This window comes from Apaloderma vittatum, unplaced genomic scaffold, assembly GCF_000703405.1.
Source record: "Apaloderma vittatum isolate BGI_N311 unplaced genomic scaffold, ASM70340v1 scaffold15653, whole genome shotgun sequence".
Taxonomy (NCBI): domain Eukaryota; kingdom Metazoa; phylum Chordata; class Aves; order Trogoniformes; family Trogonidae; genus Apaloderma; species Apaloderma vittatum.
In genome coordinates, this window is record NW_009707626.1 from 8,834 (window position 1) to 29,876 (window position 21,043).

Below are 21,043 nucleotides of genomic sequence, written 5' to 3' on the forward strand. Positions count from 1 at the left end.
GCACAGCCAGGTAGGCAACTCTTTCTGCCCGCCAGTAGCAGGAGTTGTTTTTCAGCTCATTCTGCATTGCTGACTTTCTGTGGTTTCAGTTTAACGATTTTTTTTTATTCTTTTTTTTCCCCTTTGCTATCAGAAAAGCTGGAAGTGGAGGAGGCAGATGGGAGACCTCTGGCATCTGCCACATCTGCGGCACAGCTCCCTGAATAGTAACAGCAGCAGAAATGCCGCGGCAGGGGATGTGTGTAGAAATGACCAGCTCTATGGGTTTGTTTGTATTGTTACCATTTGTGACTTTTGAAAACAACAGTTTTGCCTTAAAGACATTTTTCTTTTCTAATAATTGCAGATCTTGGGTTTCTGGGGTTTTTGTTTTGTTTTGTTTTGGCATTTGATGGGAACAGTTTACTTCTGAAGATGTGATTATTCAATTTGATATTTTTGTCACTGATCTGTGACACTGGCTTTTTGCTGCAGCCATTTGGACAGCTTCTGAAGAAACTGGATGTGTGAAAAATAATGTAATGAAAAGCTTGTAGAGAATGCATGGATATTGATAGCAAAATGGCAGGGTTTATTTGTTTTAAGCTTTGTGTAGGTTGTGAATAAGGAGTCATAGGGCTGGGTTTTTTTTTTTACTGTTGGTTTTTTTACATGCCTAATGCAAGTTAAACAACTTACTGGCATTTTTTCAAATTAGTACTGTTACTGTTTTTGTTGGAAGGGGAGACTATCTAGGAGTACCAAAGTCTACTTGCAGATTCTGGGTAGGTGCAGTTTGTACAGGATAAGGCCGTATGAATTTGTGTGCTTAGTTAAGAATTTACCTCTCCTTTGTCCTTGTTGCTGTGTCTGTTGAACAGACGTTCCTACTTTAATCTTGCCTCATTGTGAGATGTACAAACAAGATCTTGTTGATTTTTATTGGTAGCTAAAGTGCAGATGAGATTAGTATTAAACAAGTTAATCAGCCTTTATGTCTAGTTCCTCCGTATTGTGAAACTGTGACGTCTGGCCGGTGGCTTTCTCCTGCTAAACTAAGTTCAGGTAGAACTGAATTGCATCCAATTAAGTATTAGTCATGCTAATGTTAAATAATGCATATTAGAATGTTACATGATGCAGATTAATGGTTCTTTGTCTTGAATAAGTACTTTGTAGTGGTGATGTGGGAAGCTCATGTTTGAAAATAAGTGGCTACTATCGAACAGAGGTTTTGTTTGGGAAAAATAAGATAATTACATGTCAGTTTTTAAGTTCCATGAGACATCAATCACATGGGCTGGGCCATAGGGCAGAAAAGCGATTTAAGTTTTGTTCTGTGTTCTGCATGTAACTGAGACTTGGATTTTAGAGAAGATCCGCTGATTTTATGTGGTTTTGTCATTTTGTCCTAGTGTTTCTAATATTGTGGGCTAAATATTCAAAGGTACTGAGTGTCCACAGTTCTAATCGATGAGATTTGGTCAATTCACATGAACATTGGCTGCTAATCACCATCTGAATGCTGTGTTCAGGAATTGCTGATGTCCTGGGTGTTAGTCACATGTGAGAAGTTTTCTGCTGTAGAAAGTAAAATTGCAATCCCATTCTTGTGTGGGGTACAGGACTTTTCTTTGCAGATTTCTCTAGGAGTTTGTTCATGAGCATGTGAAGTAACATCCTGGAGTCTCTTTTACTGTTCATCTTTAAAAAGTGGGTCTTGAAGATATGCAATGAGCTTTAGACTGAAACTCTCGAGAGGCTGTGCGTGGAACCCGACTGATTTTACCTGAAAGTAAGGGCTGGTATCTCTGTCTCTCAGGTGGGATGCTTGTTTCTTGTAGGCACTTAACCTGGAAAAGTGTTTCTGCCAAGGACTTTAGAAGAAACGGGACTGTGAAAGTGGGTATTTCGTCCTTAGGCCAGGGAGGATGAGTTTCTATTAAATGCCTGTAAACAGGCGAAACAGTCAATGTTACAATTGTGGCTTACTGGAGTGAAGGTGTTCAGTTTGGCTTATCCTTTAAAATGACAGAAAATAATATTATAGTTTCAAAAGGGGTAAGTTCCCTGTTTGGGTTGCAAGCTATCCAAGGTGGAAGAAATCGGTAAATACAGTAAGCTTACCAACTTGGGCTCATTTTCACACATTTCTGTTCAGCTGTGGTGCAGTTCCTGTTTCCAAAGCGTAGATATTCCTTGTTTTTCCCTTGTTAGAAATGAAGCAGCGTTAGTTAACCAGTCGCATATCCATGACTGTGTTCCTGGAAAGCTCCAGTAAACTTTTTCTGGGATAGTAAATTGCTTTTGGTTCTCAGAGAGTATTACAAGGAGCCGTATTAAAGGTGGCAATTGCATTGATTTGGCTTAGTCTTGTTACGTGACGGGTGCCGGAAAGTGGTTATGCGTGGCACTGCAGTGGCCAGGACGGTATAGAGTCTAATGGATGGTTTTTTTTTTAGTGTCTACTGTTCGAGTTAAACTCTGTCTTCATTTATTTTGACCTCTACTCACAGTGTTTTCACTGTGTAGTTTTCAAAAAAAAGCATCATGCGCCATCCTGGCTGGCTTTAAACTGGTTGCTTTGGTCTTGGTGGGAGAGGAGGCAGCTCTGTGCTCAGGGTGTGTACCTGAAGGCTGTGTACATGAAGGAGAAGACCAGTTTTGTTTTTTAGGTCAGTTACTCATTTCCAAATCTTTCAGGATGACAAGAAGCCAACACTGTAAGCATCACATGGTAACTTTTCCCAGAGAATGCTGGTTTAATGAATATTTTGTTTTGTATTTTCTCTGCAGAGTTTCTGTGCTGATATGATGCCCAGTGTGATCCTTTGACTAGCACCTACCTTTTTCATCTGAGAGAGGAGAACTGAGCTGTTGGGAAAGTGTCTTATGCTGGTACTGCGATGCTGAGTTTTAGCTCGACCAATGTGAAGAGTCTTCCTTTGAAGAAGAGACTCTGTTTCCTTCTGAAACTTGCGTGCTTTGTCAGCTCTGTGTTCATATTTTGTGAATTTTTAATTTATTATGTGGTAATTTTTCAATGTCGATGGCCAGAAGTGAAAGGTGGAGCTCATACAGATAAAAAAGAGACTTCAGCTTCAGTCCTAAAGGCCATAATTTTAGCTGATACACACCTGCTTGGTGAAATCCAAGGACATTGGCTGGATAAGCTGAGAAGGTAATGTTGTTTTTTTTTAAATCCTATATTTAGGATTTTTAATAGTAGCTAATGGGACAGATATTTCAAATCAATGTTGTGGTACTTATAAGAGGCAAGCATGCTGCCTCTGGCTTGCCTGTCTCTGCTGGATAATAAACCAGTGTTAAAAGGGTACTGAATGGGACATACTGAAGTGGTGCAGCCTTGAATGTTCAGGTAGTATGTGGGTGTAGATGGCTGAGCATTTTTGGTCAGGTAGTCTTTTTCAGTATATATTTTATAGAATGCCTTAAAAAAGAGCCAGATAACTTGGATGTCCCAAGATTAATACCTTTAATTGCAGAGATAAGAAAGCTGGTAGAAGTTTGTCTCTGTAGAAGAAGGTTCCTAGGCAAAATCAGTTTTAAAACCAAAGATAATCTAATCCTTTGCCAACAAAGCCATACTTCTGTTAGTCCAAAAGAAGAAAAAGCAGAATGCTGAACATACTAATTCTACTGTGATGTGAACATTATAAATTTTTGCTGCAGAAACAGTAGCATAGTAAAATGTGCAATAATTCACTCTTCTAATTATTTGCTATTTAATGGTATTGTAATAAAAAATAAACAAGCTGGTATTACTTCTTGCATGAGTTGGTCCTGATTGTGCTGTGGTGGAATTACCCACCAGGTAAGGTGCACCTACTGTACTTAAGCCCTATTTCAAAGTGTTTAATTTGAATTTCTCATTAGCACTTTCACTCTGTAGGAGCCTCTTCCCATTCCTGTCAGGCTGTGTTTGTTTATTCGGAGCTGAGCATCTAGAAGTCAGGCCACAACGATTGGGTTTGTGTTTTCCTTCCAGGGAATGGCAAATGGAGAGATCTTTCCAAACTGCCATATGGTTACTGCAGCCAGATATTGTTTTTATTCTGGGAGATGTCTTTGATGAAGGAAAATGGAGTTCACCTCAGGTATGACATCAACAGCTTTCTTATTTCAATAAGTGAGGACTTCTTGAAGGAAATGGATAACAGAAAAAAGCAGACTAGGTATGCAAGGCTTTGTTTAATATTACAGCAGTTGTCCTACAGGTTTCTAGTGTTTTAGATATGAGTTGAAATGTTGTGATTTTTCTTAATTTTTGGTAGTATCTTGACACTTTTTCCCCTCATATAAAACTTACAAAATGCAAACATCTCAATGTGTGCTTCTGTACTATGTGTTTCTAGAGGGTTGATCATGGCTGGATGCCAGGTGCCCACCAAACCCACTCTATCGCTCCCCCCCTCAGCTGGACAGAGGAGAGAAAATACAATTAAAAGCTCATGGTTGGGGTAAGGACAGGTAGATCACTCGCCAATTACCACCATGGGCCAAAAAGACTCAACTTAGGGAAAACTAATTCATTGTCAATCACATCAGAGAGAATAATGAGAAAAATAAAACGAAGTCTTAAAACACCTTCCCTCCACTACTCCCTTTTTCCTGGGCTCAGCTTCACTCCTGAATTCTCTGCCTCTTCCCCTGCAGCAGCATAGGGGGATGGGGAATGGAGGTTGTGGTCAGTTCACAGAATCACAGCATGTTAGGGATTGGAAGGGACCTCAGAAGATCACCTAGTCCAGCCCCCCTGCCAGAGCAGGATCACCTACAGTAGGTCACACAGGAACGTGTCCAGGCAGGTTTGAATGTCTCCAGAGAAGGAGACTCCACAACCTCTCTGGGCAGCCTGTGCCAGTGCTCTGTCACCCTCACAGTGAAAAAGTTTTTTCTAATATTTCTGTGGTCAGTTCATTAGATGTTCTGTGCAGCTGCTTCCTCCTTGTGGAGAGGCTTCAAACTGCAACGGAGTAGGTTTAGACTGGACATTAAGAAAAAAGTTTTCACAGAAAGAGTAGTCAGACATCGGAACAGGCTGCCCAGGTTGAGTCACCATCCCTGGAGGTGTTTAAAGGTCGTTCAGATGTGGTGTTGGGGGATATGGTTTAGAGAGTGAACTGTAGAGTAGGATTAATGGTTGGACTCAATGATCCCAAGGGTCTTTTCCAACCTGAATGATTCTATGATTCTGTGACTCCTCAACACTCTTACCCTGCTCCAGCGTGGGGTCCTTCCACAGCAGACAGTGCTCCACAAAATTCTCCAGTGTGGGTCCTTCCCATGGGCTCAGTTCTTCAAGAACTGTTGCAGTGTGGTTCCCTTTCATGGGGTGCTGTGGAACAGACTGCTCCAGTGCGAGTCCTCCATGGGGTCACAAATTCTGCCAGCTAACCTGCTCCAGTGTGGGCTTCTCCCTCCATGGGTCCACAGGTCCTGCCCAGACCCTGCTCCTGCGTGGGCTTTCCATGGGGTCACATCCACTTGCTCTGGCTTGAGGTCCTTGACAGGCTGCAGGTGGACATCTGCTCCACCGTTAACCTCCATGGGCTGCAGGGGGACAGCCTGCCTCACCATGCTCTTCACCATGGGCTGCGGGGAAATCCCTGCTCCAGTGCCTCCTGCCCTGTCCTTCTTTACTGTCCTTGGTGTCTGCAGAGCTGCTTCTTTCACATATTCTCACTCCTCTCTCCAGCTGCAATTGCTGTTTCCCAGCTGGACTTTTTTTCCTTCTTAAATATATTACCCCAGAGGTGTTACCACCATCGCTGATGGGCTCAGCCTTGGCCGGTGGTGGGGAAGCTTCCAGCAGCTTCTTACAGAAGCCGCCCCTGTAGCTGCTCTCCTGCCAAAACCTTGCTATGCGAACCCGATGCAACAGCCGCAGCCCCCTTTGACACTGTCACAGCATTAATTTCTCCATTTGTTTTTTCATGCAGGCGTGGGCAGATGATGTCAGGAGATTTCAGAAGATGTTTAAATCTCCAGTTTCTACTGAGCTAGTGGTTATCGTTGGGAATCATGACATTGGATTTCACTATGAGTAAGTGCTGCCAGTGAAGGGAGTATGCAAGTGCCAAGAATGAAACGTCAGCATGTGTACATTAACTGGTTTTGTGCCTGAGTGACCTCTTGTGTGGTTAAATGGAAAGTTTTTGATCATAACCAAATTAGAAGGGATTGCAGTTTAGAGCAAGACCTTAAAAGGTATCTGTCCGTGCACAGTGCACTCTAGGAATAATTTTTAGAAGAGGTTTCAGGCTACTTTTGTGGTTCTCTGAGCACATGTGAAGTTGTTCAGAGCTGATCTTTCTGCATTGGCAGAGAAGCCTTGAAGCTGCTTTTCCTTGTGTTGGGCCTCCTTGTCTGAAAAGTGCTTAGTTTGAGCATGTTCCCTTTCCTGTTATCTCAGCACAGAAGAGTGTAAGGGCCCTTGCTCTGCTCTGTGGTTATACTGTTGTGCTTAGTCTGGGATGGGATGGGGCAAAGTACTTGACGGGTGTCACAGCACCCCAGTGAGCTTGCTGCATGAATATGTGATCTAGATAATGGGAGGAGCGAGCTGCAGGGATGGTCTGCAGGCTGTAAAGCAGCAGTTTGATGTGTCAGATGATCTACAGTGCCCGTTTCTTACCTCAGCTTCATTTTTGCTCTGTGACACAGAATGACTACTTACAAGGTCAATCGATTTGAAAAGGTTTTCAACTTTACTTCAGGAAAGCTAATATCTCGAAAAGGAATAAAGTGAGTATGTTTAATTTTTGTTCAATGTTTATTGAGCTAGCAGACCAGAGTGATGAAAACCAAGAATTGGAATTTCTAATTAAATAGTATAGGAATGTTTAGCTTAGAGCTTTTTTTTTTTTTTTTTTTTTTTTTTTTTTTTTTTGTTTTGGAATGTTTAGCTTAGAGCTTTTTTTTTTTTTTTTTTTTACTTTGTATTTAGCTTATGACGTGTTAAACACTAAACACTTGGTACACAACCCTAGTTTGATACAGAGTGGAAAGTGTACTTTGAGCTAGGTAAATTGTAACAATTTTCTTTAAACTGGAAAAGTACTGTGGAGTCGCAATCAAACTCTCCAGTTTTGGTTTTTACTTCCTTGCAGCTGGCAATGACCCGTGGCTGTAAACATAACGGAAGAATAGGACTCAGTAAAGAAACACAAACAAGCCCTCTTTGTGCTTACAAGTTTCATTAATTTTAATAACTTCTTTAGTCTGCAGAACATAACTCGTGTTTGAGGAATGTGAGAACGTGACAGTTGCTTGGCCACAGTTCTTCCACAGGGTGGGGTGATGATGCACAAGCTGGTTTTGTCTTAGCGTAGCCCTTATTGCAGAGCTTGTTCTCACAGCGCTGCATCTGCCCTGTCTGCCGTGTGCCCTTGGCGTTGCTGGTGCAGGAATAGGCAGCAGAGGGTTTCTGGAAAGGCGTTTGTCTTTAAACATCTGATATGTGAAGGGAACGCCCGTTGCCACTCTGCATTTGGCATGGGTGCCGTCAGGTTGTAATCACTCACGGAAATGTGAGATTCAAAACCTACAGGTTTACACAGGTTTTCTTAATTAAGCAAACATTAGAAATACTCTGAGCAGGTCCAGGAGTGGTGTGTCTTTTTTAGGAAGATCTGTGAGCTTCGTGAGTGCTCAGTACAATGCTTTTGTTTATCACACAGATGTGGGGCCCTCTAGAAAGGTATTTCAGCTGTTCTAGAAAATAATATTAAGGACTATCTCCATGTCCCCTTCGATAAAACAGCACAGCAGAATTCTTGCATGTCGTTGCAGATTGTATGTCTAGTATCATACCCATTAACTGAACTGAGCTGCACAACTAATGAAATGTTCCTAGATAAACTATTTTATGACAAATTTGTAGTATAAAAGCAGTTTAATTTGCTAAAAGAGAATTAGGGTGTTTTTTCATTTATTTCTTTTTACCAGTATCTCCTAAGTGGAGGCATTCAGCTCATTTATGTCTGTAAAACAGACTGAATGGAACTGGGAATATATCATCTTCAGTCGCGAATGAGTGTCTGAACAGGTTTGAATCTTGTGGCAGAATTCTATTACAAATAAAATCCTGTTTTCTGTGTGAAAGGCCACAAAATATGAAACTAAGTTTGTTCCGGGTAGCTGGCCCAATGCAGTGCTGTTTTGCTTTTCAGTTGTTCTTAAGAAATCAGATGTCTAAAATCACATCTCTGAGGTCTAAAATGTGTGTGGGGAGAGAATCAAGTTCTCCTTTTCCTCAGAATTCAGCTTGGTGGGCTTCTAGCATTCCAATAGAATACCACTTAAGTATTCATTATAATATGAAAAAAAAAATCACGTGTAATCATGAAGCACAGCATATGGTATACTGCAATTGATCATAAGGCAGCTTTACGAGGTAGAGAAGCGGCTACAGTACGGATACTCAGAAGATTTATAGCCTGGCATTTCGGAAGCTGTTACGTTCTGCTGTTTTCTTGAGCTGTGTCCAACTTTGGAACTTGTGATTTATAAAACAAAGCCTATCCCATATGTGTGAACAGCAAGTGCTTCCCTGTCCCCCTCACCTCCCCTTTCTCTTTTCCCACTCCCTGCTATGTTCCAGTTTTGTCCTAGTGAACAGCGTGGCCATGGAGGGTGATGGCTGTGCTGTCTGCCGCACCTCAGAGGCAAAGCTTGTGGCGCTTTCTCACCAACTGAATTGCTCCCAGCAGGTAAGAGTTTAATAAAAATCTGATTTATAGCCAGCAGCTCAACTGCTGCAATGGGCATGCAGATACTGCAGCAATACAATATACCTAAGACTCTCCAGAAACAAAATCAGTTTCCACTTCGTATTTGAACTTGTTAGCAAATCTTCCTACTACTCGTTTGCCTCCTGCCATTTCTACTGAACTATTAACTGTGTTACTTTGTGTTAGTGGCAGTAACTTCCTTGTCAGCACTGCCAACAAGCAGAGGGTGTCATTTTCCCTGTTCCAAGAAATGGCAGATGTTCAGTAACACTTCTTTTGACGTGATACTTTAATCCTTGCATTTGTATTTATGCATGTTGTTCTGGTTTACATCCTTCAAGCTAGCCCATTCTTTTGGTTTTGTGATTCTACTGGAATCCTGCTTTGACAGCCTAGTAATGTTTTAACTGTAGTATTTTTTTCCATCAAATCCAGTTGCTGCTTGTGTTTCATTCCTCTTCCCTTTTCCATAGGCCAATGGGACGCCCAGTAGGCAGCCTGACTGGGTTGGCTGTCCCTCAGGGAACCAGCTCCCAGGGGAAAAACTGCCAGACTCGCTCCTGTCTCTGTCGGGCTCCCCTAAAATCTTTTGCCTTGTTTGTGCAGTGAGATTTTGCTGTTGCTTTCAGTGTTCAGGAAGAGTGTGGCCATATTTAAGGGGGAGTTAAAACATTTCTCCTTTCAGCCACAGTAAAGGCTCTTAAAAGTTCATACAGTGGATGGTATTTGAGCTCTGTACTCTGAGCCAACATAGCTTTTTGCAAGAAACCCCCCCCACAACAACAACAAAAAAACCCCTCAAACCCTAGCTGCTGCTTAACTCCCTTCCCCACTCCTACGGCGCACACTGGAGAAAACAGTATGTGTGGATTGGTTTTTATTCACAGAAACCAAATCATTCCAACAAGAGATGCAGCGATGTGGAAAAGCTTCCAGGTTCGGAACCCATCCTTCTGCAGGTACGTTATGGGCAGGTGAGGCAGCGTGTTGACATGTTTTTAGTGTATCTATCACTGGTCCTTGAAGGCCGGGATTGGTAACAACTGATCCTTACTTTGAACTTCTCCCAGCATTACCCTCTCTATCGGAAAAATGATGCTGAATGCAGCGGCGAAGATTCTGCTCCTCCAGAGGAGAAGAACAGCCCATTTAAAGAAAAGTACGACGTACTGTCCCAAGAAGCATCACAAAAGGTTTGATTTATTGGGCACCTGAGTATACTGGTGGGTGGATGGGAGGGGAACACTATCGTAAGCTGTATCCAGATTAAAAAAACGTGGAAAAGATGTCAGCTGGGACAAACAGCCCAGAGCTGAGCCTGCTTTAATGAGGCCTTTGAGAGCCACTGGTTAGTGCTGCTCCCCTGGGCACCATCGTGGTCATGGTCTCGATCCTGCTGCGTTTCCCAGGCACAGGCCCCGAGTCCTGGTGCTCTTAAGTGTGCAGCAGCACTCTTAACCTCCAGTCTAGCATTCCGTACTGCACAGGTTACCGACAAAGCTGGAAGAAAGCCACCACCTCCCAACGCTTTGAAAGCGCTGTTTTGCTGAATTGGTAACATGAAAATGTGAAGTCAGAGGATTCCCCTCCCCCAAAAATATAATGGACAGTATTTATTTCCTTCTGCATAAATGTCTTCACTCAAGATTGGCAATGCAAGATCCTCCCCTAGGCAAGAAAACAGCACTGCTTTACTAAACCCAAGGTTTTTCTATTTGTGGTGTCCGCAGAAGGCTGTTGCCTTCGTTTTTTGTTCTGTATGACCCCTCCCGCTAAAAAAGTCCAGTATGTGGGATGACAGCCAAATGGGCAAGATTAATTTTACAGTATCAACACCCGTCTTACTGGAAAACAGATGTGTAAAATATTTTGTAAGAATATTAGGACTGTAATTTCATTATGTTAGAAGAAAAAAAAGGGGTTTTAAGCTCAGCTTCTTTTTAGTTATGACTTAATTTTTTGTGCTTTATCATTTTGTGTTCTAGCTGATATGGTGGTTTCAGCCCCGTTTGATTCTCAGTGGGCACACACACAGTGCTTGTGAAGTGCTGCACGTGGGGAAAATTCCAGAAATCAGCGTCCCGTCATTCAGTTGGAGGAATAGAAACAATCCTAGTTTCATCATGGTAAGTTTTAATTTTTTTTATTTTTGTCAGATAACTTTCATAAATAAATCAACATGGCAGTCAGCTATATTTTAAAACTGATTCTACCTGTAAAAACAAAAAAAAAATTAAAAAAAATGCCTACCCACCCAACCCACTCAGTACACTGCATCCACTTTATAAAGTACATTTGTGGGAGCCACATGTTCTGTGTGGTACAAAGCAATGCTGTTAAAGATCTAATTAGTATCTGGGTACAAGCATCTAACATTTTCTTATAAAGAGGGTGCATTGTAAACTATCGACTTGTAAAAATAATCAGTATTGTGCACTGAACAGTAGAAAGACTAGTTTGGCTTGGTTGATTTACCAACTATGAAAACGAGACCATCTCCACCTCCAACTCTCTCTCGGGTGATGATCACAGTTTCCCAACTTGTGCATCAACCGCTTCACCCAGGGAAAACGGCTGTCACGTGCCAACAGTGTGCCTCCTCATTTCCAATCCACATTGTATATGCAGTGTGTTGGTTATGCTTTCGCAGGCAGTTCCAGTGCTTGGTATATCCTCAAGAGGTAAATCAATTAGTTCCCCAGTCCAAAAAATAAAAGAGAATAAATCCTAGAAACCTGGGAGTAAGAAGCAAAACCTACAATCTGTTTAACAGAGTAGTCTGTTACTTGGAGAGGCGAGGGGACTAGTTCATCTCTTTTTTTACTGCTGTTGAGTTTAGGCTGCTTAATACACAGATAACCCCAAACTTTTAAATTAATTTTATGCAACTGTTAATATTTCTTGTTGAAAGTAGTTCTGTTAATTCCATATTCCTGAGTAGCTGCCTTCAAACTACACACGCTCTCGGCACACACCAGGCAGTGCACGCTGCAGAACAAGAAGTTGGCTAATTGAAGTTGCATTGCCTTCGCTACTTGGCCTCCCTCTGTTGTAAACTTTAATTTGAACCACAAAGCCAAGCCGAAAACCCAATGAAGGTCGCTGTTCCTGAAGTTCACATTTGGAGTTTGGATTAGCCAACGTGTTTTTTGCAGCATGTGCTGGGTAGGAGGAGGGCTTGGGAGGAGGAGGGGGCACACTCACAGGCACTACCTTTGGCCTGGGAAGGCTCCTTCCATGTGGATTTACAGCAGCTAATGTTGGGCTTCTCTTGAAGGCAGAGCGGAGGTGGAGCCCAGCTCTCTATGCACTCTAGATGTAAACTGGGGAAGACTGGCCTCCGGGCTAACGTTGGCCAGGCAGATATTCCAGTTAGTGCCCAGCACCACAAGGTGCAGGCTCGTCAGCTCCCTGGACAAGGCACTGGTACGAGGAAACTGGCCCCAACCCTTGCTGCCCAACGCAGAATTTAGAAATTGGAGATCTGACAGCCGTGGTGTTTAGTCCTGATTCAGAACCCACTCTAACAGCAAAGTGACAGTCTTCCTTTCTTTTCCAGGGCAGCATAACACCGACTGACTTCTCCCTCCAAAAATGCTTCCTTCCGTATGAGAGCAGAGTCTTTACTATGTACTGTGCAGCAGGTGCGCTGCTTGTCATCCTGGTACTAGCTCATTTTCAGCTTCTCACTCCCCCATTTTATTTTGCTCAGCGTTTAATCAGTAAGCATAAAGCGGTATGAAGAGCCAGACATCTGCATTCAGTCACTGAAATACCAAAGCTGAGAACAGTCAAACATCGGACTATATTCATGCCAGCAAATGACCTAATTTGATTGCTAGTCTGAAGGCAGGTTGCATTTACACATACCATAGAAGTCTTATACAGCTGATATGACTACTACAGGATAAATAATTAACTGAAATGAACGTCTCATGCTGTACAAAAATACTGTATTCTACAATCAAACGAGTCCTTTTCCTGCTAGATTTTTTTTTTTTGTATCAAATATGTATATTAAAAGTGTAACTGTACAGTATGTAAATCCTATAGCCTCATCACTTGTCTGCACTAGTGTCTTACCCTGGTGGAGGCTCGGTCCTGCAAACTGGAAACGTTTCTCTGTTTTATTGCTGCATGGCCCTTCGAACGTCATACTCGTGTTTGTTAGGGTCAGGCAGAAAACTAGATCATCAGCACTGAGAGATGTGGATTTCTGGAACCTCTTTAGGATGTCGTCTGTAAGGGACTGTCGTTTGGGACAAGAAATCTTCTGGTTCCTGACACGTTAGCTCGTTAGCTGACTACAATTTGCAGTTACCATCTTCTACCAGACAACAACAAGAAGAAGCTTGTGGATCCAGTTTGCTGACATATACTTGAAACCTGCTTAAAAAAAATCTTAGGGCGACACCTCAAGCTGCTGTTTTTTTTTTAAAAAAAGATGTGCTATGATGAGCTTTAAAAAAAAAAAAAAAAAAAAAAAAAAGAGGGCCCTATTGCATCCCAGAGCTCTGTGTGGTGAGGGGCCCTCCAGTTGCCGATCTTCTGCAAGAAGGAAGGTCAAATACAGCTGCAGTAACGTTACCCTGTGCCTTGGCCCGCACTCTAGGGCCAGACACGGAGAGGAACTCGCATTATTTTAGAAGCCTGTGGGGCCACCAAGATCTCTGAACTTGCTGCAGAGCCACGTTTTGAACTGCACTAGCTCCAGTGGCGACGGCAGCACGGAGAGCGGAACCGCTGAACTAAGCGCCTCAGCGCGCTGCCCACACGGGAAGATGCGACAAACCTACCGCTTCTCCCCACCCCCTCAGCGGACCTGTTTCACCCCAGGACCAGCTTTGCGGCTGACATTCCTGCAGAGGCCGGGAGCTCTAACCTGAACTCCAGGGCTTGGGGTTGTATTTAAAAGCAAAGACTGTCTTTTGTTATTCGCTCTGCTACTTTCTTCGGCACGGGAAGCGAGAGAATCTTTGCGTTGGGGAATTTTGTTTGTTGTTATTACTAGCTTATTCCACCCAGCCTTTCATTTTCTGGGAAATACCTGCTGACTAAATTGAACGTACAGATACCAAAGTATACACATTTCTGGGAAGAGGAAATGGTCATATTGTAGTATCTAAAATGGGATTATTTATCATCAAATAGAAACAAATTCTCAGTTCATCTGTAGTCTGATTTTAAAAAGATGACTGATTGGGGTTTAAAACTAATACTTCTAGTAAAAAGTTAATCAAAGCCGCTGCTTTATATGCCGGTGTGGGGAATGTGTTAGCTCTTAATCTCTCCCTAAATTTAAAATGAAGTGGGAGGAACGGTTCAAAGTGTGGTAAAACACTCTATAAAGTAATGTAGTCTAACACTTCTCTAGGTTTCTGTTATTGCAACTGTAATTTTAGACATTTGTACAGGTTATCTTGGACACAGGAAAAGTATATAGTCACAGACATAAAACACCTATGTATAAAATATAAAGCAGTGTTATAGTTACTAAAAAGGACATGCCTTATTGCTACAGCAATTCTTGCTTTTTATATATTGTACTGTACCACAACTTGTTTTGAGAATGTCATTTGCATAAATTATTCAAGTTTGAGAAATATTCACACATTTTGATTCTACAATATTTAAAATAAAACAATTTTCTAATGTGTCTCTTTATTAAAAGAGAAATAAAAATGTCATCTTGTAATTCTCTTAGGCCAGACACAAGGGTTTATACACCTTTTTTTTCTTCTTTCTCACTATTTACTTGCACAATGAAAGCCGCTGTTGGTACAAAGATTGAAGAGCTCTATATAATGGTGCTTTTACACATTCACAATCGGTCTGTGCAATTGTGAAGTTCTATGAATGACCAAAGAATTACCAAACATATTTTCTAAATATAAAGGAAAAAAAAAAAAAACCTTGGTTCCCATTAAAACAACACCAGGTTGCAATTTGGACACTTGAATGAATTCCAATGTTTTAAAGCTGAGACTTCAAAAGAGAAAGGCATGTTTGCTGCAACATCCGGTGACTGTAATACCTTACTTGGAAAGGTAAGTGGTTAATTTGCATAATTTATAATTTTTATACTAAAGAGCATTTTTATATAAACCAGAAAAAAAACCCTAAACTCTACAGATAAAGTTCTTACCTCCAGTCACTGCTGCAGGTAAGGTTGACATCAAGCTGTACAGCGCAATCAAAAACATACTTACATCTTAGCTCATTTTACAGGTACAGCCATAATCAAGGCACAAAGATCTTCTACAAGTATTTTTCTTCAATAAAGTTGTACAAAATAATATTACATTTTACAGTCTGTACAATATAATAAACCAGCAGTAAAACAAAAAAAAAATATATATAGGGAGAGGACCGTTGTCCAAGAATGATCTGAACTAAAAGGATCATTTGTGGACAGCACAAATAACGTAAGTGAGGGTGGTAAATTTTCTGCCTAGATGCAACAGGCTGAAAAGTAGCTGTAATTCAAACGCCTGAGGTGTGCAGAGACACTTAGCTCCAAAACCCCAGAAAAATTGCTTTTTCTTCACTGTTCCTCTCATTTTCTACTCTACTTCCTGTGCCAGTAACGGCTTAAAAGAGGAGGTCACTTTATCAGTTGACCTGCAACTCAGAAATGCTAAAAACTGTGACAGAGTAATAAATATTGTGGTGCTGCTACATTGTGTGTCTACTTCCTCAACAGTATTTAATAACCTGATACAAAGTGCATTAATCTTTTTTTTTTTTTCACCCATCAAGTACTCTTCAATGTCATGTTAAAAAGGAAACCCACACAGAGGGATAGCTAGGACTTTAGTGTCATCCAGCTGACATACCAGTTTCAGCTGACGCTGACCTGCTGGAAAAAATTTAGCAGGTCACGTGCAGTCAGAATAACAAAACCTAAGGGAACAGAGGTAGCCAAAGGGCTTAGTGGAATGACGAAGAAGTGGCATGTCAAAATAAAGCACAAAAATTGTCCCAAAAAGCATGAAGGAAAACCAACCCAGACTTGCTTCAAATCAGCTTTACGGCTAAATAATTAAAGTAAACAAAGTGAAGAGACTGACATTTCTATAGTATATTCCTCCACCCTGTGTGGGGTAGTATCAAGAGAAAGAGTAAGGAGCAAAGAATTTAAAACCACAGGTTCCACGGTGATCCCCCTCACAAGAGTTCGTACTGGCGGAGGTGCATCCTCTGAATGATGTCTCGACAGTCGTTGAACACTCTGCGGATATTTTCTGTGTCCACTGCACACGTGAAGTGTGGGTAACAATAGTGCCGGCCGTCTCCACTCGCCGTGCTTATCCTCTGTGGAAAAAGGGAGGATGAGGGAGAAAGGGTCAGGTGCCACCACAGGTTTCACATCTCAGCAGCCTGTAGACTTAGGGAGTACCAAGAACCCCAGGAAATTCTGTACACAGATCACTAAAATAAATACATAAATGGAGGGCTGTGGTCTGGTCCCAAATGAATCACAGATGTGAAATGAAGATTCAAAAAGTTACAGTTAGTGCTTTGTAAGCACCACTGACGCTCCCACCATTTGCACAAGCCTGTGATGTTTGCACATCACCGTGCAGCTCACCCCAGGAATCGTTTCCTCTTCTTTTTGGGTGCCATCATGTGGCAAACTTCTAAACTTTTGTTTCAAATCAGCAACACAAATCTGAATCATAGAATGGCCTAAGCTGGAAGGGACCTTAGAGATCATCTAGTCCAACCTCCCTGCTATGGGCAGGGACGCCACCTCTTGACTAGACCAGGCAACACATGGGGACCAAGACCAGGCGACATGGGAAGCGAGCGGGAATCGAACCCGTGACCTCGGTGTTGGTCATTGTTGCCAGCACCGTGCTCAAACCACTGAGCTAACTGGCCCCCTGAAAAGCTCCCAGCTGTGAAGCTTGTAGCGGCAGAGAACAGCATCCAACTGCTTCCACTTCTGGCAGCTGAAGGCCCCTGAAGTTCCCTTTACCCGGAGCCCCTGCCAGGCCGGCTGAGGAGCTGGGGTCATTACAGAGACCAGGATGTGGCGGAACTCTCGCCAGAATGACCGGGTTCCCAGAGAATAATAAAATATGCACAAATCCAGTAAACATCAGACCAGACAGAACTGAATTCTTGCAAGGCTACCTCATAACTTTTTAGGCTGCTAACTTGAGCACTAGCATCACTTTGCCCATGGTTATCTTGTTAAAAGTCTTTATTTTGTCCTGTATTACTGTAGGGCTGATAAATATAAATCCATTCTAGCTCATTATCTTACAGAATATACATGCAATGTCATGAAGGCAGAAGGTCAGTTCTTGGGCACTAATTTTAATAAATATTTTTCTGATTTTTATTAAGAATTATGCTTACTAAACAAAACTCAATGTTTTCTCTCCCTCTAGTTACACTACGTAGTCTTAATACAGTGATGTATTTTATGTGTAGGATTGACCTATAAACATTTAGAAGGCATGATTTATGTAATTACATCAACAAGAAATTGCAGATTGTTGCAGGTAACTTAGGTAACATCAGATATTCTACACCAATTAAACAGGAGGTGTTCCATATGTATACTAAAAATTATGTTCTTTTTATTAAGCTACACTCAATACCTCACCCTCATGAAAAATATCAATTTAATAATGTATTACATTGAAGGGTAAGTTGTTCAGATCATATCTGAAGCATGAGGTATGCTAAACAATAATCAAACAAGAAAAAAAAAGTTTTACAAATTACTGCAATAGTGGCAAGTTGCTGAAACTCAGCTAAAATGTAGATTGTATTTATCTCCCTGCAAAATCTCCCAGAAGGGTTGTTTGTTGTCTTGCAAAGTCTGGGGGAAATCAGACCCTGAGGAACCCAAGGGCCAAAAGGACAATGGTGTGCATGGACATTCAAGATGATACTGATTTTAAAACAGTAAGAAAACGCAATAGTATTTCCAGTTTTGATACAATACCTGTTTTATTTTCTTTCTTCCCCCTGCAGATCTCTTCTATATGACAGCCATATAATGCCGCCACCCATATGCAGCAAGGAGACCAGCTAACGAACTTTTTTAAAAATCGGACTTTGAAAAGAATACAGTGCTCCAAAAGATGGTTCCTTCCTAACTCACAAGCCTCAGTGTGTTGCAGGGCTCTGTGGCTCTTTTGCTCTGCACCGTCTGAGACCTACAGACCCCTGGGCAGCGCCAGCTGGGGCTGCCCCCTTGCCCTCACCTCTTCCAGTGCACTTCCTTCGAGCAGCACCACCTCAGTGCACTGCAACAGTGCACAGGATCATAGAATGGTTTGTGTTGGAAGGAACCTTCAAGATCATCTAGTTCCACCCCCCTTCAATGGGCAGGGACGCTCCCACTAGATCAGGTTGCTCAGAGTCCCATCCAGCCTGGCCTTGGACACTTCCAGGGAGGGGGCATCCACAACTTCTCTGGGCAATCTGTTCCAGGGTCTTAACTACCTTCATAGTAAAGAACTTCTTCCTAAGGCCTAAACTAACGTTGACGCATCAACATCGCCGCGTGGTCCACACACAGCAGTTACGTACCGTAAGGATGCTAGATGGGGATCAGACCCCCAACACAATGTGCTTTTTCTAGGACTAAATGTCACATGCAATCAGTGAGGGACAAGCTACGAAGACTGTCAAGTGCTACCCAGATGCAGGCAGCAGGGAGCACACCACCCCACCAACTCAAGGTTCACGGCTTTTTCTTGTGTTTTGGTAAAATAAGCGTTCTTTCACCAAGTGTTTGCTTCTGTTTGTCATGCACTGATTCCACTAATGCCTATGGTAGTACACTGCCCACCACGTTCTGGGGACACCCACTTACACAAGGCATGGGTCCCTGGACAGCTCAGTACCTCTCATTTTACAATAGCTAGGCATTTTACACATCTAGTCGGAAGGAATTTTGAATAGTAGTGTGTTACTTAGCACCAGTTCGGAGGGGAAATTAACATTCCCTGGAACAACAAAGAAAGATTATTTAATTTCCTATTAAAAAAGGGGGAGGATTTAATATGGCATCCCTGTACTGTGGGGCTCAGGATGAGAGTTTTCAGTGACGAGCCAAACGCACGATTTGAGGGAGCCTCATCTGTCTGTTTGCACAGCAGCTTCTCCACCTCCTGGATTCAGATTTTTTAAAACCCAGCATGAATCAGAGAGGTCACGCCACTGTTTTAAGAGGGGCTGTCTATACGCTGGATATGTTATTGAAACATAACATCAGCAGCTGGAGAGCCCTGTGTACAAAACACCAAAATGGGGCTGGGGAGTCACCTTAGCAAGGAGCACATGAGCAGGCTGCCTCTGCAAGGAGCTTGGGAGGAGAGGGGACAGGCCTGAACCGAAGGAAGGAGAATTCCCAACGAGAAGGAAGGAGAATTCCCAACAAGATACAACCTACCAGCCCTTGCCCCCGACTCCCCCTGTCAGAAACCAAGGGTGCTGAGCAGCCAGGCCTGTCGCCAAAGCCCCTGGAGGCCACAGGACCCCACACCAATCCCGAAACCAGTAGCCGATGTATTTTGCCTTCCCAACACTCATATACCACCACGCGGCAATAGTTTCTCAAAATGTGTTTTGATTTAACCTCCTTCTGAAGTTCTTCAAATCAACATGCTTTGAATTTGCCAGTACCACTGCCTGCAGCCAGGCAGAGTTTTAAGGGGTGCAGCGCCATGGCAGCGGTTTCCACACGTATCCCCACCTTATGCAGACCCGCTACCCTGATAAAAATCGCCATAAAACTTCCAAATGCATAAAACCAGATTTCTCTGACTGTGCCTCCAAACTTAACAGAGTGAGACAAGTAAACGGTTATAAATGAAGAGACCTGGAAAGAAACGTATAGAGCAAAGCCAAGAAGGCCGTAGGTAGAAAATACACATCCTTTCTTCCTCACACCTGAGTAAGGACATCAGACCCCTCCCCAGTCCGCATGCTGTGCTTTTTTTACCCCGTCCCCTTTGTCCCCCTTTCTCTGAAACCCCAGCCTTTTGTGCCCGACGCCAGGAATCTGGAAGTCCCTGTTTCTACTCGACCTCCATGCTGGGCCCATGTGTGGCTGCATTACTCAGGGCACACAGGGGCTGTTCAGACCATTTAGGCAGGAGAAACACTTCGCTTGCAAGACTTGAATTTCAAACAGCTGAAAAGTTTAAAGCAGTTGCTCAAATCACTACATCCCTCTGTTCCTTTACACTGAGAAATGAAGCATAAACCCAGGAGACAGACACACGAACATTGCTTATCGGGGAGATCACAGAATTATTCAGGTTGGAAAAGACCTTTAAGATCATCCAAGTCCACACAAGTCCATCCAAGTCCATTCCTGTTCACGTGGCAACGCCGAGTCCACCAAGTCCCGAAGCACCACACCTACACGCCTTTTAAATACCTCCAGAGATGGTGACTCCACCACTTCCCTGGGCAGCCTGCTCCAGTGCTTCACAACCCCTGTGGTGAAGAAATTTTTCCTAATATCCAATCTAAACTTCCCTTGGCACAACTTCAGGTCATTTCAGCATTATGAAAGAGGTTTAGCTTGAAGTAGGGTCTTTTTTTTTTCGAACTCTCTCGTTAACACAGCACAATCTGACATTTTTCCTCGACATCCAGAAGGTTAAAGTTGTGAGCAAAAAGCCCCGAAGTGTGAACACAGTTAATTGCTTCTTTCTTTCCCGTTGCATCAACAGCTGTAAATCCTAACAATACTTGCAAATGCATAATGACTTCAAAATTCTTAATTCTAATCATGAAATTTTTCCCCTTAAACACCCCCATACAGTTTCTACCAGCAGGGCAAGATGGATAGGCTTTGGTTCTGGCGTCCATTGCTGCTTCACACTGTGGGAATGACTCAACGTGAGTGAAGCTGCATTAAGCCCTGTGTCTGACAGCAGTGCGGGGCTGTGATCACGCACCTGCTAACTGCTTCTATCTGCAAAACGTAGACAACACGTCTTCAGCTCCAGCTCTGGAGGAAACCTTAACTGTACGAATAACTGTGAACAGACAAGGAAACTTTCTTACAACTCCTCGACAGGGCCATGACACCAGTCCTAGGGTGAGGCAAACCTCCTAACTGGCACAACAGAAAATTTCAGGCTAAAATCTGCTTTTCTGTTCATTCTGTCTTGCCAGCAGACCACTGCCAAAGCCCCTGAAGAAATGCAGGACAAAAAACCAGAAGAAGCCTATTTGCTTAAACACGGACCAGACTGATACACAAAATACTCAAAACAACAGCCCATAACATCTTATGGGTAAAGACGAGCACAGAAAACCTCATTAAC

At 42.7% G+C, this 21,043-nt stretch overlaps 2 protein-coding genes across 2 annotated transcripts in view; one reads left to right on the forward strand and one right to left on the reverse strand.

The window, feature by feature from the left end:
- Window positions 1-2,778: 2,778 nt before the first annotated feature.
- Window positions 2,779-12,780, forward strand: MPPE1 (metallophosphoesterase 1). Its single transcript, XM_009866283.1, has 9 exons — window positions 2,779-3,160; window positions 3,989-4,097; window positions 5,943-6,046; window positions 6,667-6,747; window positions 8,606-8,714; window positions 9,623-9,694; window positions 9,806-9,928; window positions 10,721-10,861; window positions 12,295-12,780. Exons 1-9 carry the CDS (start codon window positions 2,886-2,888, stop codon window positions 12,475-12,477), a joined length of 1,197 nt encoding a protein of 398 aa, XP_009864585.1. The 5' UTR covers window positions 2,779-2,885; the 3' UTR covers window positions 12,478-12,780.
- A 1,326-nt stretch (window positions 12,781-14,106) lies between these two features.
- The window catches only part of GNAL (guanine nucleotide binding protein (G protein), alpha activating activity polypeptide, olfactory type), a 14,671-nt gene continuing 7,734 nt past the window's right edge, over window positions 14,107-21,043 (reverse strand). Inside the window, exon 7 of the mRNA XM_009866284.1 lies at window positions 14,107-16,049. Coding sequence (XP_009864586.1) covers window positions 15,903-16,049 — 147 coding nt within the window. The 3' untranslated portion in view covers window positions 14,107-15,902. The remainder of the gene's footprint in view (window positions 16,050-21,043) is intronic.